Raw genomic sequence first — 25,031 nt, 5'->3', positions numbered from 1 at the left:
ATTTTCTGGGCGAGGAGGCTAATTTTTGAACCCTGATTAATGAGTGACAGGAAATCCTGTAGTTGAAAGAAATATGAAACTTGTCAGACCCTATTTTAAGACTTCTTTTTTTTTATCAGGATCAAGTTGATCAGCAATCACCCAAGAGTCAAGGTGAAGGTGAGCTACAACATGTAGTTGCAGACAATCCGTTAGACCCCCGTGGAAAATAAGGCTCTCCAAATTTGAGAGTTTTATTTGAGTTTTTTTTTCCATTGGGGGAAAAGTATTTCCGTAGGGTAAAGTATTTGGACAGTTTGAAGTCAGAAAACAATTCTAACTTCATAATATGCAGAGTAATTGTACCCAAAACCTTTTGCGTGCAGAACCGCTATACTTGCCACCCCTCCCCTAATGTACAAATATATAGCCCAAATTTGTTTCTTAAGTAACGAAGAAACTAACAAAGAGACCGGTTTGTTCTCGAGTTTTAAGCATCATAAACTTGAATGAGTGGCGTATAACACACAAGTACCGGAATTTTTTATGGAGAGAGCCGGATTTCCCGGTATTATTTAACAACGATCAGAAATTAAGTTTAAAAAAAACAAGTTTATTGAGCTGAAAGTAAGGAGCAACATCAATACTTAAAACGAACAGAAATTGTTACGTATATGAGAAGAGTTTCCCCTTCCGCAAGACCTTGCTCTTTATGCTAAAGTTTTGACTTTTATTTTTGTAATTTTTTAAGAACGAATCCTGTAACACAATGGCCGTTTAATTAGAATAATAAACTTTGTTTTAAAATTTAAAAAAAGAAAGCTTTGGCGTAAAGAGCGAAGTCTTGAGGAGGAGGCAACCCCTTTCATATAGGTAATAGTTTCTGTTCGTTTTAAGTTTTGATGTTCCTCCTTACTTTTAGTTGAAAGAACTTGCTTTTTTTTATTTGATTTCTGATCGTCTGATCGTTTTTGTTTATTTCTGAAAACGCGTTGAACCGTCGCATTTTTCATTAGGGTCTTAAGTCATCCTATAACTTTTACCTCTTTTTTTTTAATTGTTATTATTTCTATTATTAATAATTATCATGAATAGCATTTTCGTTTTTACTTTTATTGTTTGTTTACTACAATTGTTCTTCTTACGATTTTTTTTATTCTTCTTATGATTTTTTTATCTTATAAACTTTTTATTTTACGAATTATTACTTATAAACTTTCCTTTTAGGGAGAATCTTGGAATAAATGGAAAAGCATGGTTTCTTTGTTGGATAGTCATTCATATTAGTCTACTGTTGTTTTTGGTCTTCTTCAGTACCCCATCTGTATTCATTAACAAACTGGATTTTGTCCTTCTTCCTCTCAAAGAAGAAATGGGAAAGATAAATTTGCTATTCCCGGAGTTTATTCATTCTATTCTTCTGCTGAGCACAGCTGTCCTACTAGCTGTTCTTATATCATCATCCAACCAATTTTTGTCTTACTGGACCCGTTCAAATGCCAACACATCAGTAATGACATTCCGTGTAGTTGCAGACATTGCAGACAATCCGTTAACTGTTCATGAGAAAGATGATGTTAATCTGGTAAGTTTATTCAATCTTTAATTATCTATTTAATTGACCTGAGACTTTAGATCCCCTACAACTTCAGAGGTGCTTAATGTATCCAAGAAGAGTCGTAGACCATCTCTCATATCAGTGAACAACGTAACATCCTCCCATTTGGGTTAGAAAGAGGCCCAGAAAGTCTTCATTTCTCATTCAATCCAGTGAAAATTTAAAGTGTGTCTTAAACACATGTTTTGAAAGGGAAGTTTCTTTTCCAAACTTAGAATGTATTTATTTCAAGTTGTTGGTTTAAATTCCTGTTTCAGAACCATAGTCAAGTGTTGAGAAGACTTCAGATGTGTTGCTAGGGTTTCCAGGACTCGGTCATAATGTCGGTCCCTCCCCCCATCATCACAACCAAAAGACAAGTAAAGGAAATAGTAAGTATAAACTCAATTTTGCACCCTCTCAGAGGCTGCACTCGGGGACAGATGCCCCTTTGTCACCCTGCTGGAAGATATTGCTGTTTAATTTACAAAATAATTAATGTATTTAACCTGAAACACTAAACAATGTGTAATAAATATTAATGATTAAATAAAATTGATAATTTTAGAAAATTTTTTTTAGAATAAATAGTCGACATTTATTCATATTTAATTTGTATTAAATTAAATATTTAATTTAATTATTTAATTATATTTAATATGTATATATATATATATATATATATATATATATATATATATGATTAAATAATAATATTTAATATTATTATATTAAATATTTAATTTATTTATTCGATCCATTTTTTAATCTCCATACTAATTTCTCGTCTTGATACTTTGAGATAAAGATTATAACTGACTTTAAAAATCAATCTTCATCCCATTGGATTAATTTTTTCCTAGAATCTATTGCTACCTAACCTATATCTAGAGTCCATAATTTACGGCTAATATATACCTAGAATCTTTAATATTTAGTCTATAATGTGAACCATAGCTAAAATTTTCTTTGAGCAAGTTTTAACAGTACTGTATAGCTCTAGTCTTTGATTCCAATGTTTTGCAGCATAAAAAAAGTAAATTTCAATCCATTTCTAAATAAATAATTTATTTGTTTATTTAGTTATGCTAAATTGAAATAAAAACTTAGCATACAATGAAGGAAATAAGTTATTGAAGATTACGAATATAATTTTTGAAAAAGAATAAGTACCTAGCGATTTTAGGAAAACCCTAATCAAACCATTGTATAAGAAAGGTGATAAGAGTGAGTGTAGTAATTATTGAGGCATTATCCTGTTCTCTGTAGGTAGCAAATTACTTAGTAATATGATACTTTTAGACTGAGAGATGCTGTAGACAAAGTTACAGCAGAAGAACAGTGCGGTTTTAGAAAGGGTAGAGGATGTGTTAACCAAATTTTCACTCTTGGGTTAATAATTGAGAAGTACCTAAATTTTCAAACACCTTTGGTTCTCAGTTTTATAGATTATGAAAAAGCTTTCAAATCTGTTGATACAAGAGCTTTAGCGGAGGTCTTATCCTTGTATGGTATACCAGACAAATACATTAAAGTGATTAGTGCTATGTACGGGAATATCCCTGCTGCGGTTAAGGTTGGAAATAACGTTGGTTAGCAGATGGTTTCTTACTAAATCAGGAGTTAAGCAGGGTTGTGTTCTATCTGCCTTTATATGGATCATATTGATGGGCTTTTTTTTAAGAAGCACAGTAAAGGCAATGAGAGAATATGGAAGTAAATGGGGAAGGAAAACTTTTTTGGACTTAGATTATGCTAATGATTTAAGCATCTTAGATGAAAGTGTGAGCAAACTAAATGAACTTATTTAGGTTTTGCAAGTTCAGGGTACTCGAATAGGTTTTAAAATTCATATTAAAAATACTGAGTCACTAAGGCTAGGAATAAGTGATGATGAAAAGGTGATGTTGGGTAACGAAAAGATCCATCAGATGGACAGCTTCACTTACCTTTGTTGTTTTATTAATAAAGACGGTGGGAGCAGTGACGATGTAAAAGTAGAATAGCCAAGGCCCATGGTATTTTTTCACTATTGAAAAAAGTTTGGAAGAATAGGAAGATAAGCCCGCAAACCCAGACTAGAATATTGGAAGCTAAGCTACAGGGATGAAAGTGGTCAAGTAGGGTTCTGAAGTATGGGCGCTCCGAAAAGCAGATCAAGATTTGCTAGATGTTTTCCAGAGAAATTGACTATGGATTGGTCTGGGTACCCGGCTGACTGACAATATTTCAAACAATAGGCTGTACAAAAAAGGTGGTTCAATCCCGCTTTGTGGGGCTATAATGAGAGAAAGGTTGAGATTGTTTTGGCACGTTCTGCAAATGAAGGATGACAGATTGCCGAAGATTGTCCTTTTCGGCCAATCGTCAAGGGCTAAACGGAAAGCAGGTCGTCCGCGGCTGGGGTGGGAGGATGTTACAAAATAGATTTAAGGGAAGTGGGAGCTTCCTGGGAGGTTGTAAGGGGGAAGGCTTTGAGTAGAACGGGAGTGAGGAGGAGCTTGTGTAGCTGTGTTGGCCTTAGGCGGCTTGGTGCTGTGTTGAGTTGTTAGTAGTAATAGTAGTAATGTTTTGAATGTAAAAAAAAGAATGTATTTAGTGGAAGTAAAGAGCAATGTGGGTACTATATGTTATTTATTTTAGACCAGGGCACTTCGTATAGACTAAGCCGTTGTAGAAACTTCGAAAAGGGCTCATTCGAGAAAAAGGTGGTTATTAGACAGTGAAACGAAAATATAAAACAAAGACTCTAAATATTTCGATGACACAATCGGTCATCATCATCAGTAGAGTTACTAACTTATCAAAATTAAAACAAACTGCTTTTATACTAAACAAAATAATCACTTCCGGGTCAAAGCAAGTTACTGGTTCATTGACTTAAAAGTTCATTAACTGTTCTTGAATTTTTTAATGCTGCGTTTAGTAAAGGTGGTACAAGGTTCTTTGAAATTGCAGGTCAAAGCAGGTTACCGGTCCATTGACTTAGAAAGTTCGCTAACTGTTCTTGAATCTTGTAATATTGCATTGAACATTCTTTTAAGTAAAAATGAAATAATGCTGAATTTACAGGTGCTAAATTTATCATTTTATTATCCTAATAGCAAATGAAATATTGCTGATTCCAAAGTTGGTCTGTCATCCCCATGTATATGAATGACATATGGTATGTCTACAAACATGAATGACAAATTAGTAAGGTTCAGAGTAGAGTCAAATTTCACTCTTGCACCCTAATTTCTTACCATTTGATTATAAAATATCGTTGTGACTCAGTAACTACTTCATATATTGCAATTGGTATTTTTTTATTTTCCAAAAAGTTGCTCAAAGGACTTTTGGAATTTTTGTTACAAAACATGGGATAATTTTGCTTTCACTCAGTCACATCAACTGGAACCTGTGACACAACAAAAATACAACACAATACGGCTTAAGTTGTTTTTGCTGGACAAATTTAGCATTTCTTGTGATAACCCCACTTTTTGTTGAAATAAAGCTTCATTAGGAAGTGGAAAATGATTTGAAGCAGAGTTGCACTACTCAATGATTTGAAATTATCACTATGTTTGGTAGTATGCATTAAAGAAGCTTGAAATTTAGTTAGCCCTTCATTTTGAATCGAGCCCGTCAGTCAATTAAGACGTGTATTGTGTTTCATGAAATTAGCCCTTGACTAACAGGAGAAAACATTAAAGATGTGTATTATGTCTCATACTGCTACCCTGGCAATTTTGATAATGATTTGGAGTCATCACACTATTTGGTCGTGTGTATTGAAGAAGCTTATTATTTAGTTAGTCCCTTATTTTGAATCTAGCCCATCAGTCAATCAAGGAGTGTTTTGTATTTCATTACACTCCTAGCCTAGCATTCATTTTGCTCCTTTGCGATTTTTATTAACAAATAAGTTGTTTATTTTATATTTTAAAAAATGTTTTATTTTAGTATATTTTTTTGTGTTGATGGAAGCTAAGTGTAGGACTTAGCAAAAATTCATGTTTTTCGTCCTGCTTTATCTCATCGAATAAACAAATTTTGTTATTATTTTCTTGCTGTTTTCGGTTTTAATCCGGTAACATCTAAGCCAGTCTACGTCTATAGTTGCTGAAAGGTTTCCATAAATGGGAAGGCTTTAATAAAAAAAAAGGAAAAAATTAATTCTATGTTTTCTTGGAAAAATGTAGATGTGACTCATAATACTGTAATTGTTTTTTATGGTCAATATTTATAGAAAATAATTGTGGATATTTTAAGTGATTAAATGAAAGACATGTCTCATTATAGGAGAGTTTGTGGACGTCTTGTTCGTGTAGATTATTTGAAAAAAACTACGTTTTCTAAAGAGTTAAAGAGGCTGAGTCAAAAGTTCGAACCTTAAACGTACAGGGATTAGGAGGTACAGTTGGGGGGCTGCCGCCCCCAAACCCCCGCTTTCGCAGCCTTTAAATAAAAAAAAATTTTTAGACTGAGAGTAAGGAGCGACATTAAAACTTAAAACGAACAAAAATTATTCCGTATATGAAAGGGGCTGTGCCCTCCTCAACGCCTCGCTCTTTACGTTAAAGATTTTATTGTTTAAAAAAAGAGTTGTAAGAAAGTCAAACTTTAGCGTAAAGAGCGAGGCGTTGAGGAGGGCACAGCCCCTTTCATATACGGAATAATTTCTGTTCGTTTTAAGTTTTAATGTCGCTCCTTACTTTCAGTTAAAAATTTTTTTTTTTTTAAAGGCTGCTAAAGGGGGGGTTTTGGGGGGCGGCAGCCCCCCAACTGTACCTCCTAATCCCTGTACGTTTTAAGGTTCGAACTTTTGACTCAGCCTCTTTAACTCTTTAGAAAACGTAGCTTTTTTCAAATAATTTCTGCACATTTTTGTACAGTTTATTACTTATTATTGCTTGACTAACTGTTAGCTGATCCTGCCAGGAGTTAAAGTTGGGGGGCTGCCGCCCCCCAAACCCCCTGGTATTTAAGATTAAGGAGGCACACTTGTGCCTCTTTAAATATATCCTCTGGATACGCCTGTTGAGCCGAAGGATTTAATAGATTGGATTTAAAAAAGAAACTGAGTTTTTTTTTTAAACTTTAAATTCAATATGTAAAAAAATTTATCTGACGGGGAATCGAACCCGGGTCTTCCGCCTGACAGTCAGGAGTAGTGACCAATGTACCAAAGAAAAGTTACATTACTTTTATTCTGTGCGATGTATTTTTGACGCAAGCAAATCCCCACAAAACTTGATATTTGGTTTTTTGAAAACAGGGAAGGAGTAATCGGATTGAGCGGAAATTTCGAGGATAAGTTTCCAGGCCCCAGGGAAGCTTATCCTCTAAATTTCAGCCCGATCGGACAATGTTACAGGGGGGCTATGTTGGGAAAATTTAACATGGGCTCTTATAGGAAAATGAGGTTTTTCGTAAATGTATATTCGGGGGATAATTTTTTCGGTCTGAAAATATCAAAAAGCCCTAACTGGTCGATTTACGCTTCGAATGAGTCCTCATTCACCCGGATCCGTTGCCAACTGTGGCCTGTAGGCGTGGCTAATAAAAAAAAAAAATGAACTTTAAGTGGCTATATCTGGTTTTTGGAAAACAGGGAAGGAGTGATCGGATTGAGCTGAAATTTCGAGGATAAGCTCCCGGGCCCTAGGAAAGCTTAACCTCTAAATTAACCTCTAAAAGCTCAGCCCAATCGGACAACGTTAAAGGGGGGCTTTGGTCGGAGGGTCGAAACTTCCGGCCCACTTTTACCCATGAAGATAAAGTCGGAGGGGGGTGAAATTTTGCACGTTTCTTAGTTGGAGCTTGGGCTACAAAATGCGATCACCGCTGTCTCTTTGCGACCGCTAGGACCGGAAATCGCTTAACATTGTGGTGGGTTATCTCTTTATAGAGGCACAAGTGTGCCTCCTTGATTAAATAAAAAAAACAAGTTTTTTTTATCTGAAAGTAAGGAGCGACGTTAAAACTTAAAACGAACAGAAATTACTCCGTATATGAAAGGGGCTGTGCCCTCCTCAACGCCTCGTTCTTTACGCTAAAGTTTGACTTTCTCACAACTCTATTTTTTTTTAAATAAAAAACTTTTACTAGCATTGGTGTAGGGTTTTTATCGAGAAAACATATCACTTAATGCTTACAGTACCCGCAATGCTAGTAATCTAGTCACAGAATACAGAAGTAGAACTAGAGCTTGTTTTTTGGTCAGATTTCTCTGTATTAAGTTTTGGAATTCTCTTCCAGAGAGCATTCGAGTGGTGGAGCACCTTGGTTTATTTAGGAGTAAAGTGAAAAACTTTCTTTTGTGTCTTGATTCATTAATATTTTTGTTGTTTCTTTTCTTTTTGTATATTTGTTTTTATTTTCATGATTAGAAATTGGTCATAATTTGTTTGTTTTATTTCCTTTTTTCTTTTTTTTTGTTAAGATTTCTGTTTGCTAAGTGTTTGTTCTATAGGTGGTTGCCCATTACCAAGTGCTTTCATGTTTTTTTTGTTCAGTCACTTGAATTGATGTTATGTGTTATATCATTTTGTAATTAAAATGAACTGGATTGAACTGAACACTGAAGATTCTATAAGAAATACTAGGCAATTAGCTTAACAAATAAAAGGTATTTTTAATAATTTTGCTTGTTTATGTTGCCAATTTAGTTACAATATATAGAAGTTCAAATAGGGATATATCCTTTTATTAGGCAGTTAAAAAAACAATAAAAAATACTGAATATTTCGATTACATATACAGTGAACGTTATCAGAAGATATGCTACTGATGTATATCTGCTGATAACGTTCACTGTAAATGGGATCGAAATATCCAGTATTTTTTTCACTGTCTAATAAAAGGATTTATCCATATTTGAACTATTATTTATCGTCATGGAAAATCAGTGTGGTCTTGAAAATACCTACGTGACAACAAATCAGTATGAATAGACGGAATGCATGAATTTGTCAAATTGCTGAAAGGAATTATATTACTAAATGTTATAAAGAAAAGGTAAAGTGTCTCCTAAATTTCGTGGGTCATCTAAAAATAGTATCAACAAGAAGTCCAAATTATCTCCTAACTGATCTCCTTCTTTTTTTCTCTCCTTCCTTTCCTTCTACTTTCCTTACTCGTTGCTCTTAAAGTACCAAGGACACTAGATTAAAAAGTTGTTTGTCCGTTGAACCCCTCTAATGTCTATTAACAGCTAAAAACTGCGAATTTTCTAAGATTTTTCTTTTCTTTCTTTCAAAAGTATGAACTCTTTCGGGTAGTAGTACATTTGTATCAGTGCTGCCAAATCAAACCATTAAAAAAAGCAAAATAATTAGTGAAATTTGGCAACACTTTTTATCCGCTAAATTTAAAATACTAACAATCGGTTGATTCCCAAAGACAACTACAACTTCAAAGGAAAGCTATATCTTCTTAAGCCGTATGGTACCATAGGTTTTTAGCTTATTTTTTGCCAATTTTTAGTCACGTTTTTTTTTTTTTTTTTTTTTTTTTTTTTTTTTTGGCGTCTGCTATTACCAAATGAATGCTCGGCTGCATATGGGATCCTTTCCATTAAAGATTGAAGGCCCAATTTTTCGTAATTTTTAAAGATATATTGGTTATGTAATCTCCCTGGTACTGCAAACCTATTGCTGTTGTTGTTGTTTTTTTCTTTTACATGGGTATTTGCAAATGTTTACAATAGAGACATAAGTCTGTGAACCAACAACTCTATTAGACACAAGTCTGTGAACCACGATTAGAACAATGGAAGCTACAGTGATGACGGTGGTCAAGTGTAGTTCTAAGGCGTGCACAGTTTGGAAGACAGAGGAGGAATTGTTATACGTTCAGAGGAATTGTCTACGCATCCTTTTGGGTACCCGTCTGACTGATTGTATTTCAACCAGTAGGCTGCACGAAAATTGTGGTTCTATCGTTTTTTCTGAGGCTGTAATGAGGGAAAGGTTGAGATCAAGGCCATATCCAGGGGGGGGGGCGGGGTTTAGGGGTTTCAACCCCCCCCCCCCCCGAAATATTTGTCTGACTTGTAAAAACGTAACAAAACAGAACAAAAATAAATTTTTCATGTGCTCTTTAAAGTTTTTTTGTAACTCCCCCCCCCCTCTCAATAAAAAATTCTGGATACGACCCTGGTTGAGATGGCTAGGAGAAGCTTTGCAGATAAAGGATAACAGATTGCCAAAGATCGTCCTTGTCAACCAAACATCTGTGGCCAAAGAAAAAAAATAGTCTCTGAATAAGGTGGGAAGAAGCCGTAAGATTGAATATAAGGAAATTGGAGCTTCTTAGGGGATGTTAAAGAGGGGCCCTTGGATGGATTGGGAGATGCGGCTGTGTTAGCCCCAGGCGGCTTAGTTCTGCAGTGAGGAGTTAGTAGTAGTAGTGGTAGCAGTTTTATGCATTATATGTTTTATGCTAATGGAATAAATCCTCATAACTGGAAAATAAGGGATAAATAGAGATTGCTAAAACAAACATGGAATATAAATTTTATAAATTGAATTCATGCCAAGGCTATTGAAGGTATACGTATGCCTTGTACATGTATATGTATTTAATTTTCCCTCGTTTTCAGAAGCCGTAAATACTAATACTGTTACTTGTATGATATACCCCCGATCTATTATTCTTTATCTAAGCAGAACCTGATGCTCAATACTAGCGAAATATACCTAAGCATAATAAAAATATAATACTTTAGAAACAAATTTGGGCTATATATTTGCACATTAAGGGGGTGGGGTGGGGGTAAAGTACAACGGGTGTGCGTGCCTAATGTGTTAGTTACAATTATTATGCATTTTATGTAGTAAGAGCTGTTTTCTAACTTCACACTTTCAAACTATTTTACCCCCACCCACCCCCTAATGTGCAAATATATAGCCCAAATTATATATTTTACATCTATTATGTCATTTCTCTTTGTCTTATTTCACGCTACGCTGAAAGGAAATAACAAAAAAACATTTTTTAGACCACCCTGCTTTTCCATTTACGACAAATTAAGCAGGAACACGGGGATTTAATTTTAATAAAACAGTGACTAAAAAACAAGAAAATAAACACTTAATTAAAAATCACTCTGAATGTTTTGGAGTGTTCGTTGAGAAAGGCCCCCGGACGTGGGGCCGAAATATTCGGAGTGTTTTTTAATTAAGTGTTTATTCTGTTGTTATTTATTCACTGCTTTATTAAAAATTCCAACCTATATTTCTTGCTTAATTCTTCGTTAACAAAAAAACTGGTTCTGCAATGCGTCAATGAATGAACAACACGAGTGGTCGGGTTATATAATACAAATACCCTAATACTAACTAAAATACTATTTTTTAGGATCTTATTGATCTTTGGCTAACGTCTAGGACATTGATAGTCTAAATGTTCATATTTTTTTTTAAAGTTTCGTTTTTCTTATAATACTAATGAACTTAACTACATCCTCCCCACTTCCATCCTTATGGCGTAGATCTGCCTTGCTTTCTCATATCACACGAACATTCTGTTAAATTTCCCAAGCTACAGGCTTGAGTTACAGCATGGACAACACTAGCACTTGTTACAGCATAAATGAAAGCTGTCTCTCTACTCCCTGAAAGACAAGCCACTTTTAATCATAGCTTCTTGAATAAAAGCCTTAATTAGGTCTCTAACTCATGCAAGCTAAGAAGGCATTATTTTTCTACGAAACCCAATTCTCGTCTTATAGTCTAGTAAAAATGTGGTTTGAAGTCGAACAAATTGCTACACAAATGATTCTTTTAATAACCGACTAAAAAATATGTGCTGAAAAGTTTGCCGCTCTAGCTCTTTCGCCATTTGAGGGTTGAGGGTGAGTTTTTTCAATGTAAAGAATGCCGTCCGTAAAAGACTATTCCGGATTTAGAAAGTGGTTTAGGGGTTTGATTTAACATCCCTACATACATCAGAACATTACAGCAACTTGGATTGAGGATGGAGAGGGTGAGGTAGTCTCTGAGGCCAATCTGAGGTACATGAAAGTCTGACTTTTTTGAAAATCGTCATCGTCCGCCAGTTTTGAAGGATTTTCACTCTGCTCTGGTTTCAGCTCTGGTTTATTAAAAAACTAGATTTACGTTGTTTGAGCAACATGATGGGTCGCAATATCCTTTGATCGGCTTTGGTGGCAAGAGTTTTGCGAGGACAATGCTTTAGTTTTGTTTCTTCAGCAGTAATTAATCTCTGTTCTTTTCGACCCTTCAATATTTCTCCGAGCTGTTCTTGAGATATTGCAGATCGGGACGTACACAACAACGGGGAGGGCCTCAAGTATTCTTAGAAATTTTAAGTTTTCTGGAGTGTCTTGGAACTTCTCATTCAAATTTTCCTGGTTTTTTTTTATTTATTTTCCCCCTACCCCAAATGAAAAAGACTCCTATGAATGTACCAGTTGTAGACGCGTCATTTTCCTAAGCTGGGTTCACTTATTGTCTTTTGGTTTATCAGGAGACTTCAGTTATTACCTGGTTTACCTGGAGGCTTCAAATATTCTTGAAGTTCTACAGGGTTTCATAGAGTAAACAGTGGCGTCCATTCTCTAAAATTCTTAAGGGGGAGGGGACAAAATGTGTTTTCAAAATCCAGAGGAGGGGGGTAATTTTGTTGTTTTTCTTTTTCAATTTTTCCGTGAAAATACAAAATAGGCAAATTACAATAAAATAAAAAAAAACAAAAACATTTTGTAAAAAAAGACTCTGAACATTCAATAGGGCGAATGTTCAAAAGAGCGCAAATGTTCCCCCTCCCCTAATTGACGTTCTTTGAGCGTAAAGCCCTTAGAGAAGACTTGACCCAAAAGGATAGGACTCCTTTTAATCCTTCTTCCAAGTTGAAATTTGAGGTTCATTTAGCCTCTGCAATACTACCTAGAAATTTAAACTTGATCCCTAAGCTGTTCACAAAATCATGTAGAAACGCTATTTTGATAACTTGGATACACATAGTGCCCTCTGATTATCTTGCTAGTTCACTCCGAATAGGGCTTAAGTTCCAAAGAGGCCTGTATTGCAAGAAGTTTTGGACAGATCGAAAAAAAATTCTGGTCAGTCCCCCCTCTCCCTAAACAGAGAGGACTTGTTGGTCATGTGTCAATCCTGAAACACGGTAGGCCGTAAAAATACAGTTTTTATTGGAAAAGTTGAATATTTTAAAAACAATTTGTTTTAATTACTAAAGGTTTTTAACCTTATCAATTTCATTTAAAATGAGCCATTGAACAACTGTCAGCGATGTTCCAGTGCAAAGCTATTTGTGCAAATAAAAAAAAGAGAAAAAAGAAAAAGATGCCGTTTTTACAGAATATCGTAGTAACTACCACATTTCTTGATTTTCAAGCCAATATATTTCACCTGTTGTTCAAGCCAAGGAACGGTAAGTTTCTTGTATATGGGTATCGGACAAGGTGGTTCTAATGGTATACTTTTTGTTTTGATCTGACTCTTTTTTTTGGAGTTATGGGTTATTATATTTCTTAGCATTTGACGTGATCGTCTCTTACTAGGTTGCTAGCTATCGCTGCATAACACATTGGACACTACCTGCAGTTAAATTAAAAGAAATACAAATTTTTTTCAACTGGAAGTAAGGAGCAACATTAAAAATTAAAAGGAACAGAAATGATTACGTATATGAAGGGGGGTGCGTCCTCCTCGAGACCTCGCTCTTTACACTAAAGGTTTTTATAAATTTTGAAAAAAGCTTCTTGTTGTTCCAATTATACGAACATGGTGTTTCAGAAGCCGTTCTTAAAGAATTGGGACAAAATTCAAACTTTATCGTAAAGAGCAACGTGTTGACGAGGAGGCAACCCCCTTCATATAAGGAATAATTTTTGCTCGTTTTAAGTTTTAATGTCGCCCCTTAATTCCAGTTGAAAAAAAAATAGTTTTTTTTTATTTAATTTCTGATCGTTTTTTAAATAATCCCAGGAAATCCAGCAACACCTCCACGGAGAAATATCCTTCCCATGGATATATCCTCTAGACAATTCAATCCCGGTGACAATTTACCCAGGCAATTACCCTTAATAACTCCATGCGTGAAATGAGATGGAAAAGAGAAAGCAAGAAATCAAAAAAATTGTATAGGAATTCTAGCAAATTCCCCCAGTGTATAATTACCTTTGACAAGTTCACCCCCTGGAAACTTCCCTCCCCATGGAAAGTTCCCCAGTGAAAAAAAAACCTACAGAAAATCTTTCTTCCCGCCCTAAAATGTATGCAGCTTATCAATAACAAATACCATGCGTAAACAATGGGCAACTTTATAACTTAAAGACCTCTCCTCTGGGGCTTTGGTGAGGGGTCATGTTATATCCAAGGGCATAGTTATTGCGCCTTTCAACTATGATGAACAAAATGGCTATCTCAAAACTTTTATCGGACAATTTTGGGGAAAAACGGGGCGGAGGAAGGGGCCTAGTTGCTCTACAATCTTTCTGGTCACTTAAAAAGGCATTAGAGATTTTAATTTCAGTTTGAAGGAGCCCTCTCACGATATTTTAGGACCAGTGGGCCGATACGATCACCCCTGGGAAAAAAACAACAAACAAATAAACAAATAAGCACGCATCTGGGATCTTTCTTCTGGAAAAAATACAAAATTCAACATTTTTGCAAATATAAGCCTGAAACCACAACAATAGGATTCTCTGATTTATTGAATCTGATGGTGTGATTTTCACTAAGATCCCATGGCTTTTAGGAGGTGTTTCTCCTTTTTTTCGAAAATAAAGAAAATTTCTCAGGCTTGTAACCTTTGACGAGTTAAGATTAATCTTAATGAAACTTATATATTTGAAATTAGCATAAAAATCTGATTCTTTTGATGTATCTATTGATATCAAAATTCCATTTTTTAGAGTTTCGGTTACTATTGAGCCACGTCGCTCCTTTCTTAAAGTTCGTTACCACGAACTGTTGATAGACTCCTAATTATGTATCTTTGTCTTTTGTTACTGCGGCAATCAAGACCAACAGAACTTTACTCCAGGATATGCAAAATCAAACCAAAAAGTATTGACTCCTTAGCAATCATCTCGCTATACCTCTTCAACGCTTCTGAAGCGACCTGATGGGGAAGTTATGCCAGTATTTCACAAGCATAACTTTTTAACTCCCACCCTCCCATCTGAACAGATTTTGATTAAGATCCCTGCCAAAATTGAGGTGACGAGAGTGTACTCAAAATAACCTAGCTAGCACTGATTACCTTTCCCAGAAAGCTTATAGCCAGAATCGTCTATCAGATAGCTGCATCCGTTGCCATGTGGGGCAAGCTCCTAAGAGAAGTGATCTCATAACGCTATTTTTAAAGCTCTTTCAAGGATTTAAGTCGCCGTATATGATGATTTAAGTTTATTATGGTAACTGCCAAGACTGGCTGCCTATAACTTTTCGCTGGCGCTTTGAATCCTGCTACACAATTTTTTTTTTGTATTGAGATAATATTTTTTGTCTAGATTTTAATTCAGAGAAGAAGCAAAACCCACGTTGTATTTAAAACTAGTGGGGAAGAACTAGAGCTGCCCATAGGAATTTGCACTTTTTTTTTTAAATATCTCGAAGAATGGGAGTTTTGGGTTTTGCTAAAGTTTTTACAACCTACTGAAATATTAAAAATGTCCTGCAATGTGTTCCAGCTAATTGAAGTTCAAAAGAAGTGTTAGTCGCTTGAACAATAAATCAAACCTGGTTGACTCTTCTTCTCTTTGGGTTGGAGAAACTCAATATCCCCTGCTACTCCAAAAAGGAAGAGCCATTCAATAAGGACTGGTTGTTTTTGTATTTGATCCAGGTTTCAATCTGTAAAATTGTTCCTCAGAAATGTGCTACTGGTTTAGGTCGGATGATTCTTAGAGGGGGTTTAAGATGTTACCTCTTGAAAACCAGAAAGACGTATCTCTTGGCTTCCTTGTAATATCTCCTCTTGTGTGTAATTATTTAAGTGAAGATGTATAGGTGGTGTTCTATGAAGCTTTCTATGCCGAAGAGCTATGTGTAGATATGGTCAAAAGTTATGTGGATTATGATTTATAGACTGGGAAATAAGTGGGTAGCGAGTTTCACGGTTTGCAAACATTCTCAAGGAGATTTATCTGGCACAAGGGTGGATCCAGGATTTTTTAGGGGGGGGGCGCAAAATAGGTTGATCTGATAAAAAAAGTTTAGGGGGGGGTGCAAAATAGGTTGATCCGATAAACTTGCGTTAGGAACAAGTTTAATTAACCAAAACTTGAGTTAATTAAGTAAATTACTCTACTTTAGACTACAATAGGGGAAGCGCGCCCCCTTGCCCCCATGGATCCAACTCTGATTTGGTAACTGATTTTTTTTGGTGGGAGGGGGAGAGGGAGCTATGTGAAGTGAGGAACAATAAGTAGTTTCGTTTTTAGGTGCTCAATTGTAGAGCTGCTAGACAGGGATTCATTGGTGGGCTGGGCAGTTTTGACAATAGGTATGGTTCTAAATAAAAGTAAATTTATTATTTTTTCTTTTCTGTCTTTATAATAAAATAGATTAACCACAAAGAAAGCAGTTTGAAGGATTTTACTTTTAGTCCTAGGAGAAAATTTTCGGCACTTATAGCAACAACACTCAAGAATTATGCTGAGCAAAACTCGAGAACAAACCGGTTTCATCTGTCTGTTTTACAAGACAATTAGGTTGCGCTCAGTGTAAAACAAGTGGTGGGTGACAGAATACATGCACTTAAATAATTTGGGCTATATATTTGCACATTAGGAGGGGGTAAAGTACTTGTACAGCGTGAAGTTAGAAAACAGTTCTTATTTCATTATATGCAGAATAATTGTGACTAACACATTTTGCATGCAGACCCGGTATACTTGACCCTCCTCCCCCCTAATGTGCAAATATGTGTCCTAAACTTGTTTCTAAAGTATTATATTTTCATCATGTTTTCTTATTTTTCATTAGGACTAACCTAACTTCACTTTTTGAGTGTTGTTGCTATAATTGATAAGTACCAAAATTTCCTATCCTTTTCCCACAAAGTTGATGTCACAGTTATATTCCTTGTGCAGTTCAGTGAATCCTAAATAAAAATAATTTGTTTGTAAAAATTAATATTTGATCCGTAAAATAAGTTTATAATTCGTCCGTTTTCAAACCCAGAAATTCACATAAACAATGAGGCCAACCGCTTTACTTTTTAAATGTATTTTTTACCTAACCAGGAATCCCAAGTGTCGAAACATATTCATGATATTTAATTAACTGTCACGTCATTTTTAAACACTTCAAAGAGAACTTTTTTCTTTTTAGATTGATATTAGCACTGTGCTAGAGGGTGTCTACAAGAAAGAAGAACATAAACTAATATTTTGTCATGCTAAAATGTTTTTTACAATTTCATCTTTGACAAGTTTCCATTGATTTAGTGACAATTTAAGTGAATCAATGAGACGATATGACTAGGGTACAAATGTTCACTGCGGTGAATTGTGCAATTGAAAATGGTCGAATCGATGGTACTGTTATGTTCGAGACCCTTCGACTTATTTCCGATGGCTGGAAAATATTTCAAGAAAGAATCGACAAAATTTTACAGCCGCCAGAGCCAACATGGAGTAGCTTGGGTGCTTGCATCATTTTCATCATTATTCATTCTTATCTTATATATTCTGAAATGGAAACCCTCTTAGATTTCTATTATGATGAAGGATATTTCATTGATGTGCCATTGTGTTACATCCCCTTCTTCATAATATTTTGGAGATCTTGTACCAACCTCTAATACGCCGTTGATACATATAAAGAAGTTAACTACAAGTCAGAAGTTTTCAAACGAAGCTTTATGCTTAAAGGGCTACTAGTAACAGTTGGACTTATAGCGCCATCTGTCTCTCAGCATATTGATACTTCATACATGATTTGCACAGCAATGAAAGAATTTAAGTATGAAAGACAATATGAAATCGATAAAGGGGAAAGAATTTACAGAAAAGTACAAACTGAATTATATGTTCAAGTTACTTTAGTTCAAATTATCCATATTTTGCGTGCTTATGAGCATATACAAGGAAACGAAGCGGTCTACTTAGAGTTCTTATCAGCTTTGACAGTACCCTACACAATACTAATGAAGAATTTAGCTGAGAGACACACTTTAGTACTTCCCAAACCTCCATTGAAACAAAAAATATTGAAATATATTGAGCATATTCTGTGCTACAGTGTGAACACAACAATAACAGCAATTTATTTGTGTGAATTTAGGGATGAACCCACACCAGCTTGGGCAATGATGTTACTCATGACCGTCAGTAGATGGGTTTTACACGCCGTTGTTTACTGGAAGGAGGTAAAATTAAGGACTCTTGTGGGGACTAAATACCATATATGCATTATCATCTTTTTTAAAACCATACCCAAACTCATGTGGGACTCTCTTCCCCGAACCCCTGCCCTTGAGAAGATATATCCAACACCACTGGCGTCTTTCATATTTCACATTATTAAGATTTTGCTCGTATTAGCACGGTTTTTCATTGTAGTTGTGCACGGTGATTTTATAAGAGCCCAAACGATTCCATGTCTTATCTTAAGTTCATTGACTTTGGTGTCAATACTTGGTATTGGTTTTGTACTTGGCAAACAGAATTATAATATTCCGATAGAATTTTACCAAGAATTTACTTGCGAGGAAGTGACAGAAAAAAGAAGACCTGCAAGAGAGAAGGCAAGAGAGCAAGATTTACTAAATGGAACTAGATTAAGGGAAAGCTCTTGAGGCTAATATCAAGTGTAGAATGTTTCAAATTTATAAAAGATAAAAGTAGGAGTTCCAATCCGTTCCGACTTTGAATAAACGCTCTTTTCAAAATTTCCTAGAATGCAATTTCTAAAAAATAAAAACCTAGCGCAGCATTTCCCTTAGCGTAGGTTGTGACTCGGGACTGGTTCATAATTTTTTTTTACCTAGCCACGATGAAATTATAAAAAACAAAGAATTTTTTATACGAGTTTTATTAATTAGTTAGACACTAGGAACAATGGCAAAGTGCGTATATGTACTCTTTCATATAGCTTTATTGCCCCTACGTTATGCTGCTAACATAAGTAGGCATTGAGATAAAACTTTTTAAGCATGTTTTTTAAGCTTACTATTGATTTTGTCACTTATCACGGTGTTAATTGGATGAAGTGTGTTGGTTGGTTGCCATAAATATTTTTTTTAAGAAATTCAAGAATTAGCCATTAGAACAGGTATACTGTACAAAGCCATATCCAGGGGGGATGTTCTGGGTTTGAATCCAATCGCCCCGGAATTTCTGCCCGAAACGTAAAACGCAAGAAAAATGCATATAAAGAATTGCTCATGACATCAGTGCAGGAAATTATCCTATACCGCAAGAAACCAAATTTGTAGATCTTCTGCCATATAGCATAATTTTTCTGCTCTTTCGTATGATTTATGCAGGGAGTCTGTACGACTCTTTGTCGTTTAGCAATAAGAAATTCAGATTTTATCCCAATCAGCACGTCAATACTCAACAGCAAAAGTATCCTATCCTCCTTATTTTGTATTACCTATCCTTAACGGCCAAAGGGAAAAAATAGGCTGACGCAATATCAAACAGTTCGTGGTAACGAACTGTAAGTAAGGAGCGACCCGGCTCAGTAGCACCTGAAACTCTAAAAAAACGGAATTTTCATACCAATAGAAACATCAAAAGAGTCAAATTTTTATGTTGATTTTAAATATATAAGTTTCATCAAGTTTAGTCCTACCCATCGAAAGTTACGAGCCTGAGAAAATGTGCCATATTTTCGAAAAAACGGATAAACACCCCATAAAAGTCATAAAACCTTAATGAAAATCATACCATGAGATTCCACGTATTAGAGAACCCTAATGTAGAGGTTTCAAGCTCCTATCTGCACCAATGTGGAATTTTGTATTTTTTGCCAGAAGAATGGTCACGGATAGGTGTTTATTTTTTTTCTGGGGTGATCGTATCGACCCAGCGGTCCTAGAATATCGCAAGAGGGCTCATTCCAACGGAAATTAAAAGTTCTGGTGCCCTTTTTAAGTGACCGAAAAATTGGAGGGCAACTAGGCCCACTCCCAAGTTCATTTTTCCCAAAGTCACTGGATCAAATTTTGAGATAGCCATTTTGTTCAGCATAGTCGAAATATCTAATAACTATGTCTTTGAGGAAGACTTAATCCCCCACAGGCCCCTGGGGAAGGGCTGTAAGTTATGAACTTTGCCCATTCTTTACATAAAGTATTGGCTATTGATAAGTATTAATTAAAAAATACTTTTTCCACAAAATAAATTTTTCAAAGAAAATTAAAGAACTCCATTAAAAAAAATTAGCAAAAATAAAATCAAATAATCTACCAAGCGTGAAACTACCACAAATCAGCATCAATAAATAAATGAAACCCAAAACGAACAGAAATTACAATAAATAACCGAGTCAAACTCAAAACGAGCGGAAATAAACATAAGTTGGAATCAAAACCCCTATGCCTTCCCTAGGCGAGAACAAAATTTGCACTTTACTGAAAAAATATAAATGTTTTTACTTTTATAACATTTATAAATCAAACAATATTAACATTTTGATTACTAAATATCAGTATATGTGGACTAAACTGACAATGCACATTCATTTGTATTTTTTTCAGTAAAGTGCAAATTTTGTTCGGGCCTTGGGAAAACACAGGGGTTTGAGCCCAACTTATGTTAATTTCTGCTCGTTTTGAGTTTGACACGGTTATTTATTGTAATTTCTGTTCGTTTGGGTTTCATTTATTATAGTCTTTTCAGGGGAAAACAAAATAATAATTTAAATGTTTTCTTTTTTTAAGATTTTATAGTTTGGCCTGCTATTTGTATGCTGGAGAAAAATTTTCAGCAATTTTTAACAACATACACCCTTTTAAAAATCTGGACACAAATAGCAGTTTTTAATTTAGTTTCATACCTCCTCTAGTTGACCTGAAATGGAAAACTTGATACTATTCGCAAAAAAAATCTGTTTACTTTCTTTGATAGCTTGGATACACTTACGCTTTTTTGATTTGATTAAATTTTAAGAGCAGAAGTAGCCCCAAAAGTCAGAACATAATACCCTCTGTCGTTCATGGGATACTGCTGAGATGCCTTATTGGGAATTAGCATTAACACAGTGCATTCTGATTTAATCTTAAGGCAACATTTAGTTTTTAAACAAAATGGGCGAATGCAAGGGTGGGCATGGGAGGGGGATTAGTTGCCCTTCAATCACTTTCGACTATTAAAAAGGACATCAGCCCTTTCTATTTTTAATCGAATGAGCCCTTTTCGAAGTTCCCCCGACAAATCCCTCGCTACGAAGTGCCCTGGTCTAAACAAAAACAAAAATAATACATTATACCCACATCGATCTTTACTATAAAAATGTCAAGCCTTCCAATCACTTTTGACTATTAAAAAGGGCACTAGGCTTTTCGATTTCCAATCGAAAGAGCCCTTTTTGAAACAACAATGCTTTCTATAAACACCTTATATGCCCCAGGGTATAAATTATAACCCTTACCCTAAGGTCTGTTAGGGTGGTTGTCATCCTCAAAGACCTAATTTCAAGAACTTTCAACTACGTTAAACAAAATGGCTATCTCAAAATTTTGATTGGATGTGTTTGGGAAAATGGTGGGCGTGAGAGGGGCGGTAGTCGCTCTTCAATCACTTTCAACTATTAAAAATGGCACTTGCCCCTTCAATTTCCAATCAAATGAGCCCTTTTAAAGTTTCTACGACAACATTTTCCCTAAAAATCTTGTATGCCCCCAGGGCATAACTTACAACCCTTGCCCTGAGGGCTGCGAGGGATGTCATTCTCAAAGACCCAGAACTTTCTACTACGTTGAACAAAATGGCTGTCTGAAAATTTTGATTGGATGTGTTTGGAGGAATGGTGGGCGTGACAGGGGGGTTAGTTACCCTCCAATCACTTTCGACTATTAAAAAGGGCAGTAGCCCTCTCAATTTCCAATTGAATGAGCCCTTTTTGAAGTTTTGCAACAACTCTATCTATAAAAACGTTATATGCCCCCAGAACATAACTTACAACCTCTGCCCTTGGGGGGTTTCTGGGGGGTTTGTCATCCTTAAATACATAATTTCCAGAACTTTCAACTCCGTTGAACAAAATGGTTATCTCTAAACTTTGATTGAATTTGTTTGGGGAAATGGTGGGCGTGAGAGGGGGGTTAATTACTCTCCACTCACTTTCTACTATTAAACAGGGCAATTTCAATTTCCAATCAAATGAGCCCTTTTTGAAATCTCTACAACAAAATTCTATATAAACTTCATATGCACCAGGGCTTAATTTACAACCCTTGCACTGAGGGCTCTGAGGGGGTATCATCCTAAAAGACATAATTTCAAGAACTTTCAACTACGTTGAACAAAATGGATATCTCAAAATTTTGATTGGATGTGTTTGGGAAATGGTGGGCGTGAAAGGGGCTTTATTCGCTCTCCAATCACTTTCAACTATTTGAAAAGGCACTAGCCCTTTCAATTTCCAATTGAACGAGCCCTTTTAAAGTTTCTCCGACAACGCTTTCAATAAAATATTGTATGCCCCCAGGGCATAACTTACAACCCTTGCCCTGAGGGCTGTGGGGGGGAGGATGTCATCATTAAAGACCTAATTTCCAAAACTTTCAACTACGTTGAACCAAATGGTTATCTAAAAATTTTGATTGGATGTGTTTGGGGAAAAGGTCAATTTCAATTTCCAAACAAATGAGCCCTTTTTGAAATTTTTGCAACAGCTTTCTATATAAACCTTATATGCCCCTAGGGAATAACTTACAACCCTTGGACTGAGGGCTCTGAGGGAGTTATCATCCTAAAAGACCTAATCTCCAGAACTTTCGACTACGTTGAACAAAATGGATATCTCAAAATTTTGAATGGATATGTTTGGGGAAATGGTCGGCGTAAGAGGGGGGGTTAGTTGCCCTTCAATCCCTTTCGACTATTAAAAGAGCACTAGCCTTTTCAATTTTCAATTGAATGAGCCCTTTTTAATGTTTTTACAACATCGATTTTTATAAAAACCTTACACGCTCCCAGGGCATAACTTACAACCCTTGCCCTGAGGGCTGTGGGGGATGGATTGTCATCCTTAAAGACCTAATTTCCAAAACTTTCAACAGTGTTGAATAAAATGGCTATCTAAAGATTTTGATTGGATGTGTTTGGGGAAAAGGTGGGCGTGAGAGGGGGGTTAGTTGCCCTCCAATCACTTTCGACTATTAAAAAGGACACTAGCCCTTTGAATTTCTAATCGAATGAACCCTTTTTCATGTTTCTACGACAAAGCTTTCAATAAAAACCTTATATGCCCCCAAGGCATAACTTATAACCCTTGCCCTTAAGACTTTGGGGGGAGTGTTTTGCTCAAAGGTATAATTTCCTGAACTTTAAACTGTCTGGAACAAAATGGTTATCTCAAAATTTTGATTGGATATGTTTGGGGAAATGGTAGGCTTGGAAGGGGTGTTAGTTGCCTTCCAATCACTTTCGATTATTAAAAAGGGCACTAGCCATTTCAGTTTCCAATCGAATGGGCCCTTTTTGAAGTTTCTTCGACAGGACGTTCTATAAAAAACCTTATATGCCCCCAGGGCATAACTTACAACCCTTGCCCTGAGGGCTGTGGGGGAGTGTCCTCCTCAAAAACATAATTTATATCTGGAAATCAACAACGGTGAACAAAATGGCAATCTAAAAATTTTAATTGGATGTGTTTGGGGAAATGGTGGGCGAGAGAGGGGGTTAGTTGCCCTCAAATCCTTTTCGACTATTAAAAAGGGCACTAAACCTTTGCATTTCCAATCGAATGAGCCCCTTGTATAGTTTCTACGACAAAGATTTCAATAAAAACTTATATACCCCCAGGGCACAACTTAAAACCCTTGCACTGAAGACTGAGGGGGAAGTGTCTTGCTCAAATGTATAATTTTCTGAACTTTAAACTGCGTGTAACAAAATGGCTATCTCCAAATTTTGATTAGATGTGTTTGGGAAAATGGTTGGCGTGGAAGGGGTGTTAGTTGCCTTTCAATTACTTTCGACTATTAAAAAGGGCACTAGCCATTTTAATTTCTAATCGAATGATCCCTTTTTGAGTTTCTTCGACAACACGTTCTATAAAAACCTTATATGCCCCCAGGGCATAACTTACAACCCTTGCCCTGAGGGCTCTGAGGGGGTTGTCATCTTCAAAGACCTAATTTACAGAACTTAAAACTACGTTTAATAAAATGGCTATCTCAAAATTTTGATTGGTTGGGTTTGGGGAAAAGGTGGGCATGAGAGGAGGGTTAGATACTCTCCAATCACTTTTGACTATTAAAAAGGGCAATAGCCCTTTGAATTTCCAATTGAATGATCCTTTTCTGAAGTTTCTACAACAATGCCTTCTATAAAAACCTTATATGCCCCCAGGGCATAACTTACAACCCTTGCCCTGAAGGCTGTGGGGGAGTGTCCTCCTCAAAAACATAATTTCTATCTGGAAATATTCTACACTGAACAAAATGGCTATCTTAAAATTTTGACTGGATGTGGTTCGGGAAATGGTGGGCGTGGAAGGGGTGTTAGTTGCCTCCCAATCACTTTTGATTATTAAAAAGGGCATAAGCCACTCCAATTTCCAATTGAGTGAGCCCTTTCTGAAGTTTCTAAGACAACTTCTTCGATACGAAGTGCCCTGCTCTAGAGGAAAACAAAAAAAAATTAAATAATACATTGTGCCAACATCGTTCTTATATGCCCTCAGGTCACAACTTAAAACCCTTGCTCCGAGGGCTGTGCGGGAGTGTCCTCCTCAAAAACATATTTTCTATCTGGAAGTCAACTACGCTGAACAAAATGGCTATCGCAAAATTTTGATTGGATGTGTTTGGGAGAATGATTGGCGTGGGGGGGGGGGTAGTTGCCCTCCAATCACTTATGACTATTAAAAAGGGCACTAGCCATTCCAAGCTCAAATTGAATGAGCCCTTTGAGAAGTTTCTACGACAACTCCTTCGATACGAAGTGCCCGGGTATGGAAAAAAAATAATACATTGTGCCAACATCGTTCTTTACTTAGGCAGCGCTATTGCGCCACCTATGATACAGACATTTTCAGGGGAATTTTCTTCTGGTCGTGAGGGGGGGGACTGGGTTACGTGGGAGGATATTTCCATGGAGGAATTTCCTATGGGGGAAGATAATTTCCATGAAGGATGCGCTGGATATCCCAACATTATAAAAAAAAACGATCAGAAGCTAAATTAAAAAAAAAGTTTTTTCAACTGAAAGTAAGGAGTAAAATTTAAACTTGAAACGAAAAATATTTTTTACATCTAAAGGGGTTTGTGCCCTCTTCAGTACCTCGCCCTT

At 36.0% G+C, this 25,031-nt stretch overlaps 1 protein-coding gene across 1 annotated transcript in view; it reads left to right on the top strand.

Moving 5' to 3' along the window:
• The window catches only part of LOC148946133 (uncharacterized), a 58,691-nt gene extending 40,254 nt beyond the window's left edge, over positions 1 to 18,437 (top strand). The window contains exons 4-6 of the mRNA XM_089097815.1: positions 1,207 to 1,564; positions 16,894 to 16,941; positions 17,594 to 18,437. Of these exons, the coding sequence (XP_088953941.1) occupies positions 1,207 to 1,564; positions 16,894 to 16,941; positions 17,594 to 18,361 (1,174 nt within the window). The 3' untranslated portion in view covers positions 18,362 to 18,437. The remainder of the gene's footprint in view (positions 1 to 1,206; positions 1,565 to 16,893; positions 16,942 to 17,593) is intronic.
• The last annotated feature ends 6,594 nt before the right edge of the window (positions 18,438 to 25,031 follow it).

Source organism: Artemia sp. Qi Xiang Cuo, chromosome 12, assembly GCF_049724085.1.
Source record: "Artemia sp. Qi Xiang Cuo chromosome 12, ASM4972408v1, whole genome shotgun sequence".
NCBI classification, from domain to species: Eukaryota; Metazoa; Arthropoda; class Branchiopoda; order Anostraca; family Artemiidae; genus Artemia; species Artemia sp. Qi Xiang Cuo.
This window is presented reverse-complemented; position numbering and strand designations above follow the sequence as displayed.